We start from the raw sequence: 16,629 nt of genomic DNA, 5'->3' as shown, positions 1-16,629 counted from the left end.
CCTTCTCACATGGAGAAAAGGTGTGTACAGGGAGTTGTACCTTGCCCTGGAGAGAATTACATAAAATGAAAGCAACTTAGTTACACAATTCATTGAAATAACATTGTCCTGGAGTGTGGGGGTGATGTTGCACAGGCTAGTGTGGTCAAATCCCAGATGAGCTTCTTCCTAGCAGTATGACCTGAGGTAAATCACTTAATCCCTCCGTGCGTTGATTTTTCATTCTGTAAGGTATAGTTCAAAAGAAACCCGTAGCATTAGGTAAAGATGATGTACAGAGTTAACATAGGTGAAACATTAAGACAGAGTCTCCAGGAGAATAAATCCTCAAAAGTTGTGATTCTTACTCTGAAAGCTTCCTGGTGAGTGCACGCTGTCACAACCTTACCTGTGATGGTAGTCTGTCGTTAGTTTGTACCAGCTGTGATGGAGTCATGGGTGCTTTTAGAAGGATTCCAGAATCCAGCATATCTGTGGCACATTTATCAGTACATCTGGAGGCATCACAGTCCAGCACTTGATGTTCCAGCTGTAATGACTTCAGCTATGTAATAACCTTGGGCCTATAACCTCTTACAGCCTCACTTTCCTCATCTGAAATGTGAAGGTGACTGGAGTACTTACCTCAAGAAGCTGAGATATAGATGCTGTGAGATGCTGAATTCTGAGGTTTGCATATATTACATCCTCAATTAATGGGTGCCCCTCCTTCCTTCGGCCCTCAAAGATCCCTCCTATTCAGAAAGCCACCATTTTTCACTTTTATCTGAGATCTTATTGTCCATGATAGGTGTCAGATAGTTTTAACCTACGTGTGTTGAAAGAGAGCTGAGTGATGTTTACGGTCAGGGGATAATTTATAAAGGTTACCTTGGCTGAGAGGGTTTAAATGGGGTTTCTCTCTGGTTCTGGGAACCAGGTTCACAATTTAATGAACCTGGCATGGTGACATCCGCTGGTGAGTCCACACTGTTCACAGGACAATCCACCAAGGCAGGCAGCCTTGTGTGTGGCAGGGGCAGGGTGGGGAACTTGTTCACAGTGCTGCTGTGTGAGGCCACGTTGACTCTGACACCACACTGTTCACAAGGAGGCACTGCTCATGAAGGAGACCTCACATATAGGATCATCTACACTGTACATGCAGGGTTGACCTAGGATATGGGAGTCAACCCTGTTTATGAAGGTCATACTCCTGCCTGAGGTTCACACCATTTGTGTGGGTTGACCTGTTACATAGGGTTCGCAGACTTTATGAAGCTTGCATTGTATGTATGGAAACTCAATTCTGGGTTCACCTGATTATATAGGCTTATATATGATCATGGTTTGGGGTTCACATTGCTTTGGAGCATTGGGCTGTCTGGAGTTTATACTGTCCAATGAGAGCCACACTGTCCATGGGGGTTTGTATCAGTCATGCCATTGTATGTCTGTAGGGGTTCTACAGATTATGGGGCTCAATCAACTGTATGTGCACTCAGGTTATTTTAGCAAGGACATTCCAGGCAGCTCTCTTGCCCACGTGTAACCATACAGTGTCTCTCAATTTCTTTCTCCTTTTCCTAATTAAGTTATCCTTTAAAAACAAGATGTATTTCAGGGGACCTCCCTAGTGACCTAGGAGTTAAGGCTCAGCACTATCACAACTATGGCCTGAGTTCGATCTCCGGCCAGGGAGCTGATCCACAGGGCCCAGCAGACCTTTCCTGTCTCTTCTGCTGTTCCCCTCAGCAGGGTATTTCAATAGATCTGCTTGCTCTGTTTCCTACTCTGTCCTTTCACCAACTGCATCTTTGGCCTATATCTCAGTTCCACACAAAAAATAAATAGGAGGCCTCTCTGGTGGCACACTATGAATCTAGCTGTAGCCACTGCAGTAAGAGTTCGATCCCCAGCCAGGGAGGTTACCTACAGGGTGTAGAAGACCTCTCCTGTCTCCCTGCTGCTCCCCTCAGCAGTGTATTTCAGTAGATGGACCTGTTCTGTTTCCTGGTGAATCCTTATCTGGTGAATCCTCTCACCACCACCAACACCCACACACACAACCCTGGAACCTCTGGCCTATATCCCAGCTCTTATATGCATAAATAAATAAATAAATATTTTAAAATAAATAAAAATATATTTTAAAATGGAGGTTGCATGTTTCTGAGATGGGGAAGAATGATTGGAGGAGGGGGTGTTTTGGGGGGCCATTTTGATTTGGCAAATCAAGAAATCCAGATGAAGGCCCTACTGAGGCAGTTTGACACTCAAAATTGGAGTTTACAGGAATTCTGGGTTGGAAGTAGGCGTCTGAGCACAATTGGCTTGGAGATGATCTATGTACCACAGAGCTCATCAAAGGAAGGAGTGTGAATGGGTGAGAGAGAGGACCAGGAACTGAGAACCGAGTATGTCAAGTTAGGGAGATGAAGGCGGTGGCATTTTCTCTTTGGGAGGAGTCATACTTAGGTAGCAATACTCTCTACCGAGAATGGGTCATACCAATTCTAAGGGAAGTCTGACATTCATAGGTAGTAAGAGTCCATGATGGTTCAGAGGGTGGGTTGTGACTTTTATTGTCCCCACAGCTTCCTTCCAGGAGTGGAGTCTGTGAAGTGCTGTGCCTTCTGTGAAGACAATCCTGTCCATGCCTTTGCTTGACCACAATAGGAGAACTGTTATCTGTGTTGGGACAGTAAAGTGGATAAGAATAACTAGGGCCAGAGGAGTGAAGATTCATCACATGCACATGTTAGGGCTGGAAGATGCTGCATTTTCCTCCAGCCCTATGCATATTTGTGGAGGTTTTGGTAGCAAACGGCATATGTATGTGTGTGTGTGTGTGGTGGTGGGGCAGGGGGCCTCGTTCATTGGTATTGACGTGGCTTTGGTTGGACAGTATGTCTGCAAGGACTGGTCAGGGGTTGATGATTAGTTTCTGTCCATGTTTGCAGTATCTGGGTGTTTCACAGTGAACAGGGGTTCACCATCCCTGGGGATGGGTCTTAGTAGTTCAACCAGGCAACTGAACTATATAAGGTCCACACTTCTGTGGAAGAGACACGGGGATCCCTGAGATCTTACAATATTCTGCAAACAGGTCTGCACAAGCTGCTAGAGGTCATGGTACCCAGGGGACATTTTTGGCAGGGACCCCCATCCTCTAGGGATATTTCAGACTTTCCCAGGAGCTATGCCCACCAGCTTTGATTTAGTTTCATAGAAACAGTTGGATGGAACTAGCCAACTGGGTGGGGGTGGGATGATGCCATGAATAGGCAATTTCACAGTGTGGATGCCATGTGTTTAAGGTCTACAGTTGGAGTCTGTTGGGTGAGGGGTACTTACATTATCCACAGGGTGTAGAGTTTACTCTGCTAATAAGATTTATGGCACTCTTACCTCACACCCCAGATTTCTCACAAACACCTAGTCAGGTATATTAGTATACCTAGTCAGGTATATTACAATCCATATTTTCAGATAAGGAAGCTGAGGCTCAGAGGTAAACTTATTTGTTCTATCACAGACAGGAAGTAGCATTGCAACCCAGGTCTCTATCTTGCTGGTGGGCTGGTGGGCAGGAGGGGGTCCTTGAGGCTGTTGCAGACCTATTATCTTTGAAATTTTGCAGGATCCTTTTCTGGGGGGGGGGCAGAGTAAAAGGTAGGAAAGTGTAGTGGTCTAAGGGTGGTGATTTGCAATCTGGGGACATCTGGGTTTGAATTCTGGCTCTTAACACTTCCAGGGTGTAGGACTGGCAGGCTGATGTCGCTCCAAGCCTTGATTTCTTTATCTGTGAATGGGGTAACAGTGGCAATTACCTTCTTTGAGATTTTGTGGGGATTAAATCAGAAGATGGACCAGGACAATGCTTGGCCAAGCGCCTGGCACATCATGAGCGCTAGGAATTTGGGAGCTGTTATTAGAACAATGACGATGATTATTATTGCTGGACCACACTGCTCCCAGAGGGTTACAATATCCGTGGGGGAGCTGTACTGTCCCTGGGCAAGGTTACATAATTCCCCAAGGGGGTGCTGCTTCCCTGGAGGCCATGGTCTCCCAGAGGAAAAAGGACCACGACTACTTCTGAGGCACCCATGAAGAGCTGGTTTAACAAGAACCCAGTAACCTAGGTTGGGGTGAAGTCCTAAGCTAAGCGCCCACCCAGAACCTGACCCCGCAGGCTTTCCCAGCCGGTGGGCTGTCTGACTTTCCCTGCCGGTTTGTGGGCTTCAATCGCTCTGATTACCACCCGCCCTCCCCCTTTGGTACCTCAGGGTCTTTTTTGAGACTTTGTTTCAGGCTCTGCCTGTGAATATTGCTTCTATTTACCCTCTATCTGGCTGCGCGCTTCCGCTGGCCATCTGATCAGCGCTGATTTCCTATTTCGTGAATCTTCAGGCTCCATCACATCCCTCCGGCTGCGGAAAACGGAGACTTAACGGTCCTACGCGCGGGCCTTCTGCCTTAAGCCCTGCCTTCCTCTCTCTTGGCGACCCCTCAGTGCCCCTTGAGCGCACATTTGCTCAGACTTTGGTCGCCCCCTCGCATCCTGGCCCCACCTCCGGATCCCCTCGCCTAGGCGGTGGAGGTGGGGTATCTCCGGCGCCAGCCGCGTACCCAGGACAGCTGCAGCCTGGGGATGGAGGGGGCGCTCCCGAACGCATTTTCTCTGGTCACTTCCTCCCCAGCTGGGATTGGGGCTATCTGGAAGGTCAAGACCCCATCCCCGGTGGAACGGAGAGCACAGCACAGCACCTCACCATTTCCGATGCTGGGAAATGCTTCCCACCCATTCCACCCCACCCCTGGACAGCTGCCCCCTTTAAGGCTCGCAGGGGGGCGGGGGCGGGCAGGGTAAAGCCAGACTGGTAAGTGTAATGGTCACGGGCACCCTTTAGGGTCCCGACCCTGTCCCCCCCGCAGAGAAAATTCTGCCTCTTTCCAAAAGGTCCATACCCCCTCCATCCAAAAGTTTCTGAGTCCCCTCAGAAGGTCCCCTCTCAGTTCTTACAGGTTCCCCAAAGAAACTCTGGATCCCGCAGTGGGTAGGAGAGGAGGAGGGGCTGCAGGTCGCGAGTTCCGAGGACTTAAGTTATCTGCAGACTTGGAGCCTCCAAGAAGGGTCAGGACCCCTTGGGACCCCCCCCCCTCCACCCGCCCATCCCATCCCCGCCCCCTTCTTCCTTCCTCCCCTGTCGCGCGGCCCCTTTAAGCCCAGAGCCGGCCGGTCCTCAGTGGCTGCGAGCCGGCGGGTGTGTGTGTGAGTGCGCGGGGAGGGGGCGGGCGCAGTGTCTCCATGGCGACGCGGCGGTGACGTAGCCGGCCGGGGGGCGTGGGCGTCCCGGCCCCGGAGTGCGATATTAACCCGGGAGGCGGCGGCGGGGAGGGGAGAGGCTCTGAGAGGCGAGGCCGGGTGAAGCGGCGAGGGCGGCCCGACGGGCGCGGGACGGGACGGGGCAGCGCGGGCGCCGGGAGCTGCGGCCCGGAGTCGGGGCGCCTCGCCCCGGGCCCCCAAGCATGAAGACCCCGGCGGACACAGGTGGGGGCGGGGGCAGCACGTGTGGGGGAGACTTGTTGCCCCGGGAAACGAGGCAGAGAAACTTTGGGGGGGGTTGAAGGGTTCCGGGGTAGCCGGAGTGATCCCCAGTTCCGGGGGACCCCCAAGCACTCAAGACCTGTTGCTTCTTTCGGCGCCAGCTCGGGGTGCTGCATGGGACCCCCAAATTTCACGCTCCCAGCGGAGTGGTGTGGGTGTTGCTAGTCTAGGTGCTCTCCCTGCTTAGATCCCCAAAGCTGGGCTCTCCTCCAGTCTCAGGATCACAGGGGTGGCGGGGTCTCTACTCGCCGTTCTGTCACGTTGCACTTCGGGGGCCGGGATGTGTGCGGGGCGTGGGGGGGGCCTGTCCACGGGGCCCGCTATTCCCGGTTCCGTGCTGCGTGGTCCGGCCGGTGACCTTCACAGTGGCGCGTGCCCCGCACGATCTTAGAGGGGATACAGGATGGCCTGTAGGAGGAGGGCGTGAGTGGGGAGCCCCGGACTCGGGGTCCGGGCTGCGCCGCCCCTCCCCCGCCCGTCTCCGCTGGCTCCTAGCTCCCCCGCCCGCGCCGAGTCGCAAAGTTCCAAAGCGCAGCCCGAACGTTCGAAAAAGGAACTTTTTGTTTCCGACCTTAGAACGCGCGGCTTTAAGGTGGCACGGGAAAGACCTGGGTACCCTCCTCCCGCGCCGCCGGGCGCCGGAGTGGAAGAGGGTGGGGAAGGTGGGGGGACGCGGAGGCTTTCCCCCTCCCTAGTCTGCTCTTTCTGCGAGCGGTCTTTTCCCTCCGCCCCCCTCATCCCCGCCAACTTGCTCCTCCTTAAGGGGCCAAGGTTCCCCTCCCCCCCCATCGGCGGGCGGGGGGCCGCGGGATTAACCCCCCTCCCACTCGGACTTTCCCCCCTCCCCTCCCCCGCCGCCCCCGGGCTTTCGCGGGCTGGACTTTGCGCCCAAGCGCGCTGGGGGGAGGGGTCCCAGCCGCCCCCTGCCCGTCTACCCTGTCGGAATCCGGCCCGGGGCGGGGACGGGGGAGGGGGAAGGGGGCCGGGCGCCGCTGTTCAAACTTGTTTCCTTCCCCAGGCGGCGGCCGTGGCTTGGGCTCCTGTGTGCGGGTGTGTGCCCCGACCGGCCCACCCACCCTGCCCCCCCTCGGCCCCCCCCTCGGCGGGTGGGGGCGGCTCTTAAAGGGCTCGGAGCTGGGCTCGGGCGCCTGGGGATTGGGGCCGGGAAGGGGGGCTGGGGATGGGGCAGGGGTGCGGAGTGGTGTAGGGTCAGTCACGTGCGTCCCACATACTCTCCTCCTGCTCCCACAGGCTCCAGGGCCTCTGGGCCTTGGGGGTAGCCAGCGCCTCGCCTCGCGCGTGGAGGGGGCCGGAGCGCCCAGACAACCCCGCCTCATCTTTCCTCGCTGCTTGGGTCCTTTGCCTGGTGGGACCGGCTGGGCCGCTCCCCTAGCCCTGTCTTTGGGGGCGGGGGCGAGCGGCGTGTGGGTTCTCCGACTGGGAGGCAGGGAAGGGCCTCCGATCTGTCCTCTGCCGGTCGGCTGTCGCCGGCCTGCCGCCGCACGCCCCTCCATCCAGCCCTCCATCCCGGCCGTCTCCTGTGCCGCGGCTGTTTCCCACTTCCTGTTTTCTTCCCGGCTCTGGCGCCACCGAGGGCTGCCTGGAGTGGGGGAGGTGGTGGGCCCCCCAGGAGGCTGGCGTGTTCTTCCTCTACCACCACTCCTCCCTTCCGACCCCCTAGAGTCCCTTAAAAGTTGGGCTGTCAGTGAGTTTGGGGGGTGCCCAGCAGTTGTGCGCCCTCCCCCCACAGGTTTCCACAGTCTGTCTAGGAGAATCCCTGCTCTGCCTCTGTGGGAGCCTGTGTGCCTTCTGGGACCCCGCCATCCCAGCCCTTCCTGTCTGTCTGCCGCCGTATCTACTCAGACATGAAATGTTCAAAACCTATCGCTGCCCTGCCCCTGCCTCACTGTCCTGGGCACTCCAGAGGGCCCACACCCCCAAGCTTTCTTGGTGCAGGCCGGTGGTTCCCGGTTTTCAGCACGTGGATCCATACACAACACACTCACACATGCTCTCCTTGCCCGTGCCTGGCTCCTGGCTCCAAGGCCTGGGGAACAGAGCCCCATTGAGACACCCTGACGTCACCCCCCCATCCATCTCCCCCCAAAGCCAGGAACAGGCTGTCATGTATGCTCTGTCGGATGGGGAAAGCTGGGGATGGGGTGGACTTGGGAGGAGGGACGGACCCTACAGAAGTGGGAGCCAGGGTCTTGGCCCCAGAGGGGGGTTGCTCAGGGAGTGGACTTAAAGAGGGATCCTGGGACAGCCCCCCAATGCAGCTTGAGGCTTTTGCAGAGCCCCCACCTCCCTTCCAGTTCCCTTTGTGTTGCATGTAGTCTCTCTCACTCCTTCTCTTCTGCAAAGTTTATTTTTAGCCTCCTGCTCCCCCGCTCCCAGGACTGTCGCTGCACACACGTTGCCTGGTTACCGGGACAAGGAGGCTGGGGCGGGTGGGCTGGGAAGGGTGGCTTTAATATTTGGGGGGGAGGGTGGAAGTCAGTACACCCCCAACTCCAAACTGAAGTCTTAGGGGCCATGTCCTCCCCCCACTCCTGGATGTGAGAGCCAGATTGGGGTTTAGGTGGGAGGAGTATGGAGCTTGGAGTTCTGAAGGGGGCCAGGAGCTTTATGGAGGGGTTGGAGGGTATGTGGCACAGCAGTTGGGTCACTTGGCATCTCAGGGACCTCTGGGCTCTGAAAGAAGGGACCAGCCTCCTATAACAGGAGGATAGTGGGGTGAACACCTGGATTCCCAACAGGGGGATGAGGCTGCAGATGCTGGGGTCCTTCCAAAGCACTTTTGAATGGAGCAGGGGCTGCTAGAGTAGATCAGACCCTGGGACTGTGACTACTGGAGGTCAGGTCCCAGGGGCCCTGCACGCTCCTTTGAGTCTGGGATTTCTGAATGAGGCAGAGAGTAGGTGGCCATCCCTGGCTGTTCAAGGCCAGGGGTCAGGGAGTCAGGTCCCTCTGGGGGATGGAGTCAGCCCTGGATGTAGAGGGCATGTTCCCTGTATCGCCAAGGGGAAGGATGCTTGTTGGCTTCCAGACTGGGCTGGAGTCTTGGGGGAGGCTAAGTGTTGCCTCAGGCTTTGGTTCCTGCTGGAGCTGGTGCTTGGGCTAAGGCAGTGAGGCTGACTTTAGCATCCTGATTGGGACCTGGGACCCCACTCATCTTTAGCTGTCCATGTCCACCTTGGTCTTCTCCATTTAGTGGCACCAGGGCCCCTGCCTGGCCTCCCCCTTCTTCTCTTCCTCCCCTTTCCCTCCTCCCACCCCTCCATTACCGGCTGCCTAGTGCTGAATTATTGATGGCCCCTGATTACCCGGGGGTTTGGGAAATGACAACAACCGCAGCCCCCCCTACCCCCCACCCCAGGCTGCCCACCCCCTCTAGGGACCAGCCAGCCCACCACCAACCTCTACCCAAGGTTAATGCTGGGGGCGGGTAGGCAGGTGGGCAGGAATGCTGGGGATGAGAAGGCTGAAGGGGGGGAGAGGGCGACAGGCCTCAGCAGTGCCTGTTCAACTCTGGTCTGAGCTGGGGCCTGGCGGCCAGGTGGGGCCAGTGTGCCCAGGTCTGGGGAGGGCAGTGCAGCGGAGGGTCCAGGGCTTGGGGGGGGCTTCTCTCAGACAGTCTGAGTTTCACTCTCCAGGGAAGACAGAAGCCTCTGTGTGTGCTAGCGCTGACCTCATCGTCAACCAGCCACCCCACCCCTCCTGGTCCTTTTAAGAAAAAATTCTCCTCTCAGGTCCTGGGGTGGGAGAACGTGGAACGTGCTCTGGTAGTCTTGGGAGGGAGACAGCGAGTGTTTCTAGGAGGGCACAGGAGGAGCTGTGTGGGGGTGCGATTGGCTAAGTAGGAGTTGGGGGGGCTCTGACGGAGCTCACCCCAACCTGTCTGGCCACGTGTGCCCCTTCCTGCCCCTCCCCCACTGGCAGCCCTGCCCGACGCCCTGGCTTGGTGCCTAGCCCCCTGGCACTGGCCCCGGGACCCGCCGCCGACGGTTTCCTGTTTCTCCCGGTGTCGCTGGAGCAGGCTCCAGCTTCCCCTCCCCCCAACTCCTGTCTAGCCCCCCTCACACGGACAGATGCACACTGTTTCTCTAACCCGTCTCCTCATTGGAGACGGATTTCCTCATGTGCAGGGTGGGGTAGGAGTTGGGCCCTGGGGTATGGAACCCAGAGCCCCCCGCCATGGCTTCCTGACCCAGGCCGCCCCCGCCTCCGTCCCCAGGGTTTGCCTTCCCGGATTGGGCCTACAAGCCCGAGTCGTCGCCCGGCTCCAGGCAGATCCAGCTGTGGCACTTTATCCTGGAGCTGCTGCGCAAAGAGGAGTACCAGGGGGTCATCGCCTGGCAGGGCGACTACGGGGAGTTCGTCATCAAGGACCCCGACGAGGTGGCTCGGCTCTGGGGCGTCCGCAAGTGCAAGCCCCAGATGAACTATGACAAGCTGAGCCGGGCCCTGCGGTGAGGAGGGCAGATGGGGGTGCTCTTGCTGGGTGGGGAGCCCCTGACCCACAGGAATAGGCGTTGGGTTTGACCCTTGGTGTTGCCAGAGCACAGCTGTATGGCCTGTGGCAAGTCCTAATCCTTTTCGGAGCCCTTTGTCACACACAGGTGTCACTCGTGGGTGTGGCCTCTGGTCTGGCTCCAGCCCACCGCAGAGCTGGGCCCTGCTCTCTGGGCACCGTGTTTCTCGGTTGCCCTTTGTGAGCAACACGCGATGCTACGGCAGTGTGGAGGTCTAGACCTGGATTCCCTGTGACTGACTGTCCACTGGTGTTTCTGCACCCACAGCTATTATTATAACAAGCGCATCCTGCATAAGACCAAGGGGAAACGGTTCACCTACAAGTTCAACTTCAACAAACTGGTGCTGGTTAACTATCCTTTCATCGACGTGGGGTTGGCTGGTGAGTACCAGGACTGGTGGGCATGGCCTCGGAGATGAGAGGGGTGGGTCTGTCTGGCTAGGCCCAGGGCCTTGACACCAACTCTGTCCTTCCCTGCCAGGGGGTGCGGTGCCCCAGAGTGCCCCGCCAGTGCCATCGGGCGGCAGCCACTTCCGCTTCCCTCCCTCCACACCCTCCGAGGTGCTCTCCCCCACCGAGGACCCCCGCTCACCGCCGGCCTGCTCTTCCTCCTCCTCGTCCCTCTTCTCGGCTGTGGTGGCCCGACGTCTGGGTCGAGGCTCAGTCAGTGACTGTAGCGATGGCACGTCGGAGCTGGAGGAGCCGCTGGGAGAGGACCCCCGGGCCCGTGCGCCTGGCCCTCCGGAGCTGGGTGCCTTCCGAGGACCCCCGCTGGCCCGCTTGCCCCATGACCCTGGTGTCTTCCGTGTCTACCCACGGCCTCGGGGTGGCCCTGAACCCCTCAGCCCCTTCCCTGTGTCGCCTCTGGCCGGGCCTGGCTCCCTGCTACCCCCTCAGCTCTCGCCGGCTCTGCCCATGACGCCCACCCACCTGGCCTACACACCCTCGCCCACGCTGAGCCCTATGTACCCCAGTGGCGGTGGGGGCCCCAGCGGCTCAGGGGGAGGCTCCCACTTCTCCTTCAGCCCCGAGGACATGAAACGGTACCTGCAGGCCCATACCCAAAGCGTCTACAACTACCACCTCAGCCCCCGCGCCTTCCTGCACTACCCTGGGCTGGTGGTACCCCAGCCCCAGCGCCCTGACAAGTGCCCGCTGCCGCCCATGGCACCGGAGACCCCACCAGTCCCCTCCTCAGCCTCGTCCTCCTCTTCCTCCTCTTCCTCCCCATTCAAGTTTAAGCTTCAGCCTCCCCCGCTGGGACGCCGGCAGCGGGCAGGTGGGGAGAAGGCTCCGGCAGGTGCTGACAAGAGCGTTGGCATTGGTGGCGGCGGCAGCACCGGGCTGGCCGAAGGGGTGGGGGCTCTGGCCCCCCCACCGCCACCACCGCAGATAAAAGTGGAGCCTATCTCGGAAGGCGAATCGGAGGAGGTGGAGGTGACTGACATCAGTGATGAGGATGAGGAAGACGGGGAGGTGTTCAAGACGCCCCGTGCCCCGCCTGCGCCCCCCAAGCCCGAGCCCGGTGAGGCACCCGGGGCTGCCCAGTGCATGCCGCTCAAGCTGCGCTTTAAACGGCGCTGGAGTGAAGACTGTCGCCTGGAAGGGGGTGGGGGCCTCACTGGGGGCCTCGAGGATGAGGGCGAGGACAAGAAGGTGCGTGGCGAGGGGCCCGGGGAGGCCGGGGGGCCCCTCACCCCAAGACGGGTGAGCTCTGACCTCCAACATGCCACAGCCCAGCTCTCTCTGGAGCATCGAGATTCCTGAGGGCTGTGGGCAGGGGACCCCTGTTCCCTCCAACCCCCATGCTTCTTTTGCTGCCTTAACCCCTACCCCACATTCCCTGGAGGTGAGGGCAGCCCTCTAGACTCCTCCCTGCCTCCCTCCTCTCCCCTCCCCATGTTTTGTATACAACTTTTCATTTTTTTTTTAATGGTGAGGGTGGGTGGGTGCCCAGGGCTGGAGGCTGCCCCTGTCTCTGGGAGTTTCTAAGCTGTGGGCAAAATGGTGGGGGGAGGAGGGGGGTATTAAGGGTCACCTCCACTCTGGGGAATTTATATTGAATTGAGGCTCTGGCCTCAAGGCCCAGGAACTTTTTTATTACAATCGCTTAGGAAGTAAAGCCTTGTCTCCCTGTCCTCTGCCTCCTGCACCCTCCCCTCCCCCTCCACCAGCACCCCACCACCCTCAGCCCCAATCCTGCCTTCCCTGCCCCTCCAGGGGCCATGAGTGCCTGGGTTTCTCATATCCCACAAGGTTGCAGCAGGAGAGGGAGGGACATTTTATGATGAACCAAAAATTCCACGTTGGGGGGAGTGGAGGGTGGAGGAGGGTGAGGGGTGCCGCTCATAGGCCACAATTCTCTACAAGTGCCTGCTATCCCTCTCCCACTCCCTGCCCCAGCACCAGTCCAACCCCTTCACCCCCAGCTGCTCCTAGGACTAGCCCATAGACAAGCGGGTGGGGGTTGGGGAGAGGGTGCCCTGAAACCAAACTGGAAGCCCCCTCTGCCTCCCAGCTGGGGCCCCTGGGGTGGGGGTCTGTGGTCAAGCCTTATTCTGTATTGGGGATGGAGGGTGGGGGGGGAGGGGAGTCGGGGGGCTGCTGGAGAATGTATTCAAAACAATAAAACTTTGGACCTTTGGATGCAGTGATCTGTACTGGGTGCAGCTATAATGGGCTTGGCTTGATTGTGAAGGACAGACTAGGCTTGGATCACTGGCCAGAGGGCCTGACCCCATCACAGTTGATCACATTCAAGCCTGGGAAATAGCGTGACCTGGGGGTGTAAGGGGGGGAGGACAGCATGTAACCCCCAGGACTGGTGATTAAGGTCTCAGGAATAGTACTAACCTCTGCTCCCCTATTCCATAGGGATCTCTGATTGTCCTTGGAAGCATTTAAGACTCCGCCATGCCATTGTCCTGACCTTCCCGTCCCGAAATGCCTTTCCTCTTGGGCTCTGATTTGCTGTGTGTGCTCCTGTGTCCCTGGTGAAAGCCAGGAGCTCCTTATTGCACCGCCCACCTCACTTATTAGGGGCACTCCTGAGTTCATCTGGGGGGTCATTTGATGTCAAGGCCTTTGGTCTCAAGATCTAGACCTAGCAAGGTGCCGTAGTGATGTGGTCAAATGGGGAACACCCTCCACCAATAGGCTGAAAAGACCAGCTTAATCATAGTGGCTGTTGACTGTCCTATACCTTGGGTCCAGTGTTTCAATACCTAGTTAGTGGCTACAGTACCGGCCTCCAGCATCTGGCAAGGCAGGGCAGGTGCCTCAGGTAAATGGACTTGTCTAAAACCCTAATCCTGTCTCTGAAGCCCAAGTTCTTTTAATAACTGTGTTTTCTTTCTGAAGCCAATGTGGATGGATGTAAGATCTGAGAGGTGAGCTGGTAAAGCTAGAGACCGAGGATAGAGTTAGAACAGGGATGCAAGAACCTAAAGAAGAAATCCAGACTGAAAGTGCTCTGAGAGTCCAGAGCCCTCATGCAGGTGAGGCTCCTGAGGCCCAGAGAGGGAAATGAGTTCCCCAAGGCCACACAGCTGCTAAGAGATGTGGGGATTGAGGGTTCCAGGCCTGTTGGACTGGCTTCACCATGAAACCTGACCCCCTGCTCTGAGGGGGAAGGAACTGGCAACCACTACCCTGTCTCCATTCGGCTTCTCAGCTTCATTTCATGCCAGCCCAGGGTGGGTGGTCTTAGATGATGTCGTTGGCAGTGAAAAGAGAATCCAGGGCTGGGGTACTGGCAGGAAAACGGCTCCTGTGGCGGCCTGTGGGCAACTGCTCCCTCTCCTGGGTGATGTAAGTCACTCCCTGGGGTGGGGGCCGCTGGGCTATTTCTGGAAGTTGGGATGAGGCATGTCTCCTGGCAACATAGATATAGCTGAGTTGGTGGTGGTGTGATGGAGAATGGGGGATGTCATCACTGTGGAGGGGAAAGAGGGGGAGGATCCTTCAAGGACTAGCATTCTCAGCTCTGATTCCAGTGCCTTCAAAGCACCTCACCAGATGGACTGAAAAGTGCTCAGTTCCAGAACTGCTCTCAGAATCGGATGGCCTAACCAGACTTGTCACCCCAGATTTGGATGAGTGGGTGGGCATTTTGGCATCTGGTCTTGAAAACTCCTGAGTCTCCTCTAATCTTTAATGACCCACCTAAGTCTCATACTTCCGGCAAAACCACACCCTTGTTTCCTTCCATATCCTTTGAGATCTTTTTCCATAGAGAAAGCTCTCTACATATCCCCAAGGACGCTTCAACAGTTAATTCACCCTACTGCACGGTATACAGCCCAGCCCCCAGCCCCCCCAACCCCCCCAAAGTCTGATCCTCAGGGCCGTCAATATCATCAGTCATGTTTCTCAGTTTTCTACACACCTTTTGGAGACACCACAAGTCTGACTGACGATTCTCCACTGGTCCCCAGTAAATTGTTCTCAGGTCTACAGCCCAGCAATGACCTTTCTTAGCGACTCCCCTTAGCACCTCAGATACCTGTAGGTCCCGCAGACACGATCTGCCCTGGCATTCTCTGCAAACATTATCAGCCCCAACAAATAACCTGGTAAAATTGCCAGTGGAGGTCGTCCTGACCCCCACGGCCCCCCCCCCAAACCCTCGTGGCAGATGCCCACGCGCGGCCCTCTGCGTATGTCTTTCGGGTTGGGCCGTTAAGTAACCGTCGTCGACCCGCCGCATGTCTACTGCTCTTGTGGGTTTTCTCTGTCCAGTTGGATTCCCCCGACTTTGGGACTTCAGTAGGATTTTAGCTTTTTGACCCTAAGCTACCGTCAGAGGGCAGCAGGCACCACTGGCCTGGGAAACTACAATTCCCAGAAACACTCGCTCCGCGGTGGGCGCGATGCAGACATTCCTTGAGAAGGGGGTGGACGCGTGTCTTCGCTTGGCCTTCTGGATAATGTAGTCCCCAGAGGACGAGTGCTCGCGTGTCATGCCCCAGGGGGTCTGTGTCCCCTGGAAATTGCAGTCCTGAACAGACCAAGTGGGTGAGATTTTCTTCAGGCTTCAGAAACGGCAGGACAGTTAATATGAACATCGGCGCGTATTAAAATGAAGTCTAGAGACTCCATTCCCATCATTCCATAGGCGAAGAGGGGCGGAGGGTGATTTTTATTGTAGTTCCAAGAATTCCCGGGAGCCAGACACACAAGAACTCTGTTTCCCAGCGCCCTTTGGGGCTGCTACCCCCCCTTGTATTAATCGATTAAAATGGGGCAATTTAGTGCGTGCACAACACGACTCGATTCTTACTGACAGCCAGCTTATTTACTTGGGCCGCCCAGTATTCTGTACTTGGGGAAGAGGGAGCTTGCTAAAAACTTGAATAGGGGTTCAATTTTCCTTTCTTTTAATGCAACCCCCAACTGCTTGATAAACCTAGACTATCCAAAGAATCTACTTTTCAGGCAACCTGCCCGGAACTTTGTTTCCCAAATCGTTTGTGGAAGCCGAGGGCGGTTTTTTTTCTTCCCATTTGTGTAAACTTGGAACTTGAAGGACTATCTGGACTCACTTTCCAGCAGTTCCCGATCGATTTCGGCGCTGGAACCTTGGGGGCAGGGAGGAAGGCGTGGAAACACCCTTCACTTTCGCCCGGGGACTAACATCCTTCACCTTTCACTTACACGCGCCTAAAATATTCACTGGACTCCATTTCCCGGCAAGCCTCCATAGTCTCGTCTCACAAAGGGCCAGGATCGGGTCTGGGCTCAGGGTAGATCCCTTCCCACTCGGTCAATGAGCGAGGCAAACTGGAACTGCAGTTCCCAGAAGACTCCAGGGCTCTAAGTAACAACTACACCGAAGCTTCAAAGCTGACTACATTTCCCGGCAGGAACTGCGGCTTAGTTTACGTACCCACTCCACTTCCCAGCCTATCTCCGGAACTGCAGAATCCACGGGGGGCGTGGGGTTGAGTGGGGGTGGTTCAGGGATTACATGGACTCCATTTCCCGGCGTGCTTTGAGAGTCGCTTTACACCTGCAATGCGGTGAGGGCGTGGCGATGAGTCCACTTCCCGGCTTGCCGCACGGCCCTAACCTACGAGTCCCCGGCGCAAACTCAGTTTCCCAGAGTGCATCTGCTATACATCGCCAATAGACTGAGAGAACGACTGAACTCGTTTCCCGGCGTGCATCAGGGTCCACAATGAGTGACGGAGTGGATGCGACTAAAACTTATGAAGTACATCTCTGATCTCGCTGTTGTCGCAATGGAGTGAGTGCTATTTTGGCTTCGTCTCCCAAGGTGTATCAGCGTCCACTGACAGCATAAGAGGCAGATATATTGCCCAGGATCCTATTTCCAAATTTCCAGTGCGACGATTATCCCCGTATTGGACGCTGAGGCCTTTGTGGACTCCATTTCCCGGCGTGCCACGCGGCTTTCTGTGTGGGCTGAAGACTCAGGTGACGGAGGCGCAGAGGGCAAGCGGACTCCATTTCCCAGCGTGCCCCGCGGCGGGCGCTG

General features: G+C 56.9%; 3 protein-coding genes across 3 annotated transcripts in view; 1 reads left to right on the top strand and 2 right to left on the bottom strand.

Annotated features, from left to right (window-relative positions):
• Nucleotides 1–12,983, bottom strand: part of CIC (capicua transcriptional repressor) — a 41,900-nt gene extending 28,917 nt beyond the window's left edge. Inside the window, exons 1-2 of the mRNA XM_012733635.1 lie at nt 12,980–12,983; nt 7,251–7,252 (exon numbers count right to left, since the gene is read on the bottom strand). Of these exons, the coding sequence (XP_012589089.1) occupies nt 7,251–7,252; nt 12,980 (3 nt within the window). The 5' untranslated portion in view covers nt 12,981–12,983. The remainder of the gene's footprint in view (nt 1–7,250; nt 7,253–12,979) is intronic.
• Nucleotides 5,350–12,773, top strand: ERF (Ets2 repressor factor). Its single transcript, XM_004694156.2, has 4 exons — nt 5,350–5,536; nt 9,831–10,065; nt 10,396–10,511; nt 10,612–12,773. The coding sequence occupies exons 1-4, from the start codon at nt 5,515–5,517 to the stop codon at nt 11,895–11,897; spliced, it is 1,659 nt and encodes a 552-aa protein (XP_004694213.1). The 5' UTR covers nt 5,350–5,514; the 3' UTR covers nt 11,898–12,773.
• A 1,936-nt stretch (nt 12,984–14,919) lies between the features above and the next one.
• Nucleotides 14,920–16,297, bottom strand: LOC101624297 (putative uncharacterized protein FLJ42213). The gene is given in 4 exon segments (XM_012733478.1): nt 14,920–15,129; nt 15,891–16,003; nt 16,099–16,195; nt 16,250–16,297. Coding segments are annotated over 4 exon segments (468 nt in total).
• Between the last annotated feature and the right edge of the window lie 332 nt (nt 16,298–16,629).

The sequence above is a fragment of the Condylura cristata genome, unplaced genomic scaffold, assembly GCF_000260355.1.
Source record: "Condylura cristata isolate star-nosed mole 26May11 unplaced genomic scaffold, ConCri1.0 scaffold00041, whole genome shotgun sequence".
Taxonomy (NCBI): domain Eukaryota; kingdom Metazoa; phylum Chordata; class Mammalia; order Eulipotyphla; family Talpidae; genus Condylura; species Condylura cristata.
This window is presented reverse-complemented; position numbering and strand designations above follow the sequence as displayed.

Bases quoted from the DNA above. Each gene is read 5' to 3' on its own strand.
- ERF (XM_004694156.2), top strand. From the start codon at position 5,515: ATGAAGACCCCGGCGGACACAG. The intron at 5,537-9,830 runs GTGGGGGCGGGG...CTCCGTCCCCAG, and splicing joins GAAGACCCCGGCGGACACAG to GGTTTGCCTTCCCGGATTGG. The intron at 10,512-10,611 runs GTGAGTACCAGG...CTTCCCTGCCAG, and splicing joins CATCGACGTGGGGTTGGCTG to GGGGTGCGGTGCCCCAGAGT.